Raw genomic sequence first — 6,789 nt, forward strand, 5'->3', positions numbered from 1 at the left:
GACAATACGTGTCTTACTGCAACCATCTACATTCATATCTTATAAAATATAAACCCAGCTGAGTAATTTACTGCAGTGAAAATTGTAACTTCCGTATCAATTTGATGTTGCCTGTAAACTGGCATGCCTCATGTAACAAACTATTATTTGAGAATAAATTATTATTATATATTCAACTCTACAGTTATTCACCACACCCACTTCACACTGATTTTCGGCCCATATTTCTACAACGTAGTTTGGGTTTATTTGCAATTCTGTTGGATCTTGTCAGTTGTTTAGCAATCCGAGTTTTATTTTCTTCCTTTTGAAATTCGGAGTTTTCTAAAAAGTCATTTTTACCATAAAAGTTATTAGAATTAAAGTTGGAACTACCTACCTGAAGTTCAGAATTGTCAACAGAATTAGGGTTAGTTGAGGGAGATCAGAACTAAAATTGGAATCACCTACCATCCGACTACCCATTCTTCGAATTATAATCTCCATGAGAGATCGGTAGTCATTTCCTCGACAAAACTGCAATTTTGGTGATGTTCTGTTCGAAGTATACGAGATTTAAGGAGTTTGGCTGGACTGTCATGAATTCTTGAATGTTCTGCATTACGATGTTGGAGCAAAAATTATCAATGCGTTTTACAGCTGTTTTAAATTACTCGAATTCACTGGTATAGTAGTACTCTTTGAAGTTCGATAAAAGGTTTGGTGGAGTTTGAAATGGATGATGACGCCCAGTATCGGTAAGCCAGCTGTTAAACTCCGTGAAATGGGCTCCATTACGCGATACTACTACATGAGTATTCCTTCATGACTAAATATCTTTCCTACTGCCCTGTGAATGAAGTGTCCCATACGACTGCTCATTAGCACTACTCCTAGAATATAAATCAATAATGACTAAAGCAAAATATGAGTTTGAAAATAGGCCACAGTAATCTGCATGAATACGTTGCCACGATTCATGAGATACAGCCTACTGATTCCATGTAGGTTTGTTATACGATAGCTTGTGTAAACAAGCAGGACAGATTTATGATTTTCCACTTATATCACCGTCAACCTCAGGCCAACAACAGGTCTAAAGAGCAAGTGATTTTATTTCCTCTGCTCCCTGATGGACGGAGGAAAGCTTGACTTGCAACGGAGATCTAAGTGTAAGGGGAATTATTAACTTGTTATTAAAGTACAAATTACCATTTGAATGCTGTGATACATCTTTTCTCTTATTATAAAACTCAGTATAACTACGCTTGCGCCAAATATTTGTGATAATTAGCAGTATTTGAATTAATGTGCTAAATATGGTTTCCCTATATAGTGTTTTTTAAGGCAGGTAGAACTAGATGAGCACAAATGAACGTGTCGGATTTAAAAATCTGTAACCTGAAGGCACAAATAACACGATGTTCCAATCATTTTTCAATGAATTTATGACAATCCTAAAGTACTTACGAGTAACCTTCACAGGTTCTGCTATACCAACAGGTAATTTTCGAGTCAACGTACAGTCACTTTCGTTGGGTGGCCTTCCAAAATATTAATGGCTTGATGGAAAATTAGTATGTGACATGCTTTGCGACACTAGGTGCTCAATAGTGAAGTTATAATCACCCAACTTCAATCTCCATCTGTAGACCATGGTAGTGAGTAACTGAATACGTGACTTAGTTGAGTGGCAAGTAAACTTTAACGCCTGTTAATCAGTTACCATATATGGAATTTTATACCAAAAAAGTATTTGTGCAGTCTTTTTACTGCTAAAGCCTCTTTAAGGGTATGAAAATACTCTTGTGTACTTTTGTTTAATGATAATTTTCCTATTATGCTCTAGAACAGCACCTAACTTCAATGGAAATTCATTCGTAGTAAGGACAAATTTTTCAGTTGCCGAAAACAGGTCGAGGAAAGCTCAGCCATTTAAAACTGCAAAGTTTTTATTAGTATAATCTTGATTAGTTGTTCCTACGCAAACATTTCACTAAAAACAATTCGAAAAGTGGAAATATTTTCACAAGGTTAGGAATAAATCTAAAATAAGAATGAAGAGCATCAGCCCATGATCTTAGTGATGAGATATTCGTGGGTTCGATGCTTGAATGAATGGAACTGAGCGACTCATTACGTTCAACGCCCTTATCATCTACAGTACGGCCTAGGAAGTTGATAGAACTAATTTGAAACTGACAATTGGACGCATTTACGGCCACATTTGTGTCGCAAAAGTGTTTGCGTATCTTTAGAAGAAGTTCGTTGTGCAACTCAACATTTTCAGCATGAACTCAATATCACTCTGATACGGTTGATATCATCAAGACCAGTGATAATCTGACACAAAATCCTCTGAAATATTTCAAACCAAACACTTACTCTGGACGGCGGGAGTTTGTATCTGAATATCCTGAATTTTGTGAGCAACAACCGAAATACCAATATTCAGGTTAAACGCAGAACTAACGAACCAAAGTTTATTCGATTAGACTACACCACGTTCTTCTGTATGGTGTATGAAGCTTTTTGCGTGACTCGTATTAAATTATATCAAAATACAAACTCTGTATGATCTAGAGTGTATTCATTAGTATTAGAATCAAAAACTGGAATGCGAACAGACTCACCTGGTTTTCGAAACTGTATCTGATCAACATGTCAGTTATGTGTATTTAAATCATTGATATCTAAAATTCGAATCATAGATTCCTCAACACTATCCTCGCCCACGAAATAATGTCGGATCTTCATATCCCAAAGTTACAAATAATGTGACTGAACTTAAAATATATTTTTTCAAATTGAGTGAAGGGTTCATTGGCAGTGAGTTCGTAGTGAGGATAAACATATTTGGTATGTGATCATCCGAAATGTAATAAGGATTGAATTCACTTAGGACTTGTGCTTCACACATCAAAAACAAATGTATAATGGGGACAAATAACATTTGATGTGGCATCGTCAGAATTCGATTCTTCTAAAACATTTTCCTCGGATTTATTAAAAATCTCATTGAAGAATAATGGGTCATTAGAAAAGTCAGCATCTATCAAAATTGCATCAGATTTCTGATGATAATTTGATTCGTTCAGCATATATTTCGCATTTTTATGGGAAACTTCATCAGAAATACATGAATCCTTAGGACAACAGGTAAACTAACATGAGAAATCTGATAAGTTGATTCATTAGGGACTTTTGTTTCACAACTAATAATAATAATTTATTGTCAAATAACAGTTTGTTACATGAGGCATGCCGGTTTACATGCAAGATCAAATTGTTACAGAAGTTACAACTTTCACTGTAGAAAATCACTCAGCTGGGTTGATATTTTATAAGATCTGAATGAAAATGGATTTCGTAAGAAACATGTCAATATCACACATGGCGCACTTTATGAAGGTGGCGTTTCAACATACAGTTGATGGTCGGGAATATATTCATGCGGAGTTGGGGGCTTTTAGAAGCTTCTACGCCATATCCCTCCGGAATATCTGAGGCTTTAATAACGGTGTAAGACATTATGTAATTGCTTTTTAATGTGGACATTACCTTTCGAAATCGTGGATAAAGATAAATGATTGTTAGAAACATCACACTTAGTGAAATCTGACCACGGGGTTTACCAACATTGGTGGCGAAACTAGGAATTCTCGAAATAAAGGAATTTTCAGAAGGCAGAACTAGATGAACACCGATGAATGTATTATACCTGCAACTCCTAAAAAGCTGGCCCTCCAGTTCAAGAGAATAACTAATTCATAAAAATGACACATCATTCACCACAGTTTATGAAAGCATACTGGAATTTCATCATGATTACCACAAATCTAAAACAATCTTTGTTAAGATTATACAGATGTATAAGCTAGTAGCATATGACTTGTAACAAGAGAAAACGAAGTTTATAAAAAAATTGATAAGAACTATTTTAAAGCATTTAGTCTATCCATCCTGAGACTTTTGAATAATTCTAACACAAATTACTGATGTAGTCGCGATTTCTATCGACTGTTGAAAAATCATTCATGAACGTGGTGGATCTGATGCAGATATGAAGGCGCGGATTGGCAAAGCAAGAGCAATATATCTACAATTGAAGAACATCTGGAACTGGAAACAATTGTCAACCAACACAAAGATCAGAATTTTCAATGCAAATGTCAAGATAGTTCTAATGTATGGAGCGGACACCTGGAGAACTACGAAAGCCATCATCCAGAAGATACAAGTGTTTATTAGCAGTTGTCTAAGCAAAATACTTTGGATCCGTTGTCCAGACACTATCAGCAACAACCAACTGTGAGACTGAACAAACCAGATTTCAATGGAGGAAGGAATCAGGAAGAAACTCTGGAAGTGGGTAAAACACACATAGAGGAAAGCACCCAACTGAGTCACAATGCAAGCCTTCACACGGAATCCTGAAGTTCAAAGGAAAAAAAGGAAAACCAAAGAACACATTACTCCGAAAAATGGAGATAGACATGAGAAGAATGAACAAAAATTGAATAGAACTAGGAAGGAAGGCCCAAGACAGAGTGGGTTGGAGAATGGTGATTGGCAGCCTGTGCTCCATTGGGGGTAACAAGCGTAAGCAAGTAAGTTGAAAAACCGAAGTCCATTGAGGAATAAAATATGTAGCCCACTTTTTATAGCAAGAAAATATGGTTGTCTTTAAGTGCTTGTTTCTGAAAGTCTCCAGTGTGCAGTTTTTAAAAAATATTTTCCAAAGAACATCTCTGTAGCTTACTTTATAACCACAACTATAAGTTGACATCAAACCCAGACTATCCAATAATAAACATTTCTTTACTCGAAACACTGACTCTGTGGTTAACGTGCACAACTCCCATCCAAGGATGCGGATTTAAACGTCTTTCTACATATTTCTGAATATCTTGAGCTATATTACAAGCTTCAAATAAAAAGCAACTATTATTGTCAAGTTCACAAACCTGTACCTGGTTATTAACTAGTAAAACAAATAAAATGTCACGACGATTACTATTTCTAGTAAATACTTTGCAGTAAATATTTTCAGTAAAAATACTGTTAAAACAGTTTTGAAAATAATGCATTTGGTGTATAGAATTTTGTGTAGGTTTTTAGTCACATGTTTTACATTATTTTCATACTCCTTAAATCTATGTTTCCATTACCAGTTGGTGATTTAATAAAAATAATATTTATAACAGTTTTACATAAAATTAGGTGATTCGCTGCTATCGAATATAAACACTGGATGAAACATGTCAAACTTACATTTTAGGAACTGGAGAACTGAGAAGTAGTCAGACAAATTAGTCACCACAATCCACTTTGTTTCCTGGTGATTATAAAGAGATACATGAACGGAAATGTTTTACAATGTACAAGCCTGCACATATAAATGTACTGATTTACAGAAGCTCGTTAACTAATATATACATCAAACAAAACATAATATGAAAATGAAGACGCCTCAGGGATTAGAAATTTCCTACACCGTGGTTATTAAAACATGCTAAACGTTCAAACACTATGGAAAATGAGACATTGGTACAGAGAGATATTAAAGTTTTCTATGTGCTTTGGTGATTTGAAAACTAGAAATCTCAAACTGATCGACTTGGCTCTCATGTAAGTATGCAAGATAATATTATATATGGTGATTTATCTGATTTTCGAGGGGAATTGCCACAAAACACAAAGCATTCGTAGTCGAAAATCAAGTATGATACGGCTGGCTATTTCTTCGATGAATTCGAGCCAGATCATGTTAGTATAAACAAACAGCTAGTGAATGATTAACAAGTACGAAATAATCTCGTTTTTGTAAAAATCTACATGTACCTTAAAATTAGGCTTATAATCTGTGTAAACTGGTTGCTTATTTACGAGCGAAGGTATATTAATAAATAATAACAAATAAGAACCTTCTATGGAAAATGTGATTTAATGGAAAAAAATCCGTAAGAGAACTGGAAATACTTAATGGCGACATTATTGTGCACACTGAAAAACAGCATAAGCACCAACTATTAAATATGGCGGACATTCGTAACGTTGAACAAATCTTAAAATAATCTGTTCCCGAATCTCGACTACAACAAATTATGGAAAGGACAAAGACAGTAATTAACAACAAAAAGCTAAAGTTATTACTCGTAGAAAGAAATAATTACGTTGATAAATAGAAATGTCCCATTCATGAATGCGAACATTTCTGTCTGAAATTGATCGAAGAGGTACAGGATTTTTTCCGTTATTTACCAAAATCTACACTTGACAGCAAATGAAAAATCCATTTATTATCCAATATCAGATAGAGAGTGTGCATGCTTCCAACTAGAATAACTATTTAGCGTAGCGAAAAAGAAGGAAAAATGAAATAACTAAATGAAACAACGAAGAAACCGGAAAGGAAACATAGTAAAGCAGAGAAATTGGTCAAGGATAAGGAAGGCAAGCCAATCACTGAGACTCGAGAACAGGGGAACAGATGGGTAGAACAATTTGAAGAACTCCTGAATAGACCAGTCCCAGTGAATTCACCATACATCAAAGCAGCACAAACAGACATTCCCACAGATAACAGTCCACTAACGATCAGGACGGACATCAGGCAAATGAATGGTGGGAAAGCAGCAGAACCTGAAAGTATACCAGTCGAAGCACTGAAGTCAGACATAGAAACAACTGCAAACATGCTCCACGTTCTATTCAGGAAGATTTTGGAGGAAGAACAAGTGCCATCGACAAACTGGATAGAAGGACACCTCATCAAGATGTTGAAGAAAGGAGATCTGAGTGAATGTG

General features: G+C 35.3%; 1 protein-coding gene across 1 annotated transcript in view; it reads left to right on the forward strand.

The window, feature by feature from the left end:
• Positions 1 to 414: 414 nt before the first annotated feature.
• The window catches only part of Smp_166510 (hypothetical protein), a gene marked incomplete at both ends in the record, with an annotated part of 8,109 nt that continues 1,734 nt past the window's right edge, over positions 415 to 6,789 (forward strand). The window contains one exon of the mRNA XM_018792803.1: positions 415 to 486. Coding sequence (XP_018644326.1) covers positions 415 to 486 — 72 coding nt within the window. The remainder of the gene's footprint in view (positions 487 to 6,789) is intronic.

This window comes from Schistosoma mansoni (genome assembly GCF_000237925.1).
Source record: "Schistosoma mansoni, WGS project CABG00000000 data, supercontig 0111, strain Puerto Rico, whole genome shotgun sequence".
NCBI lineage: Eukaryota > Metazoa > Platyhelminthes > Trematoda > Strigeidida > Schistosomatidae > Schistosoma > Schistosoma mansoni.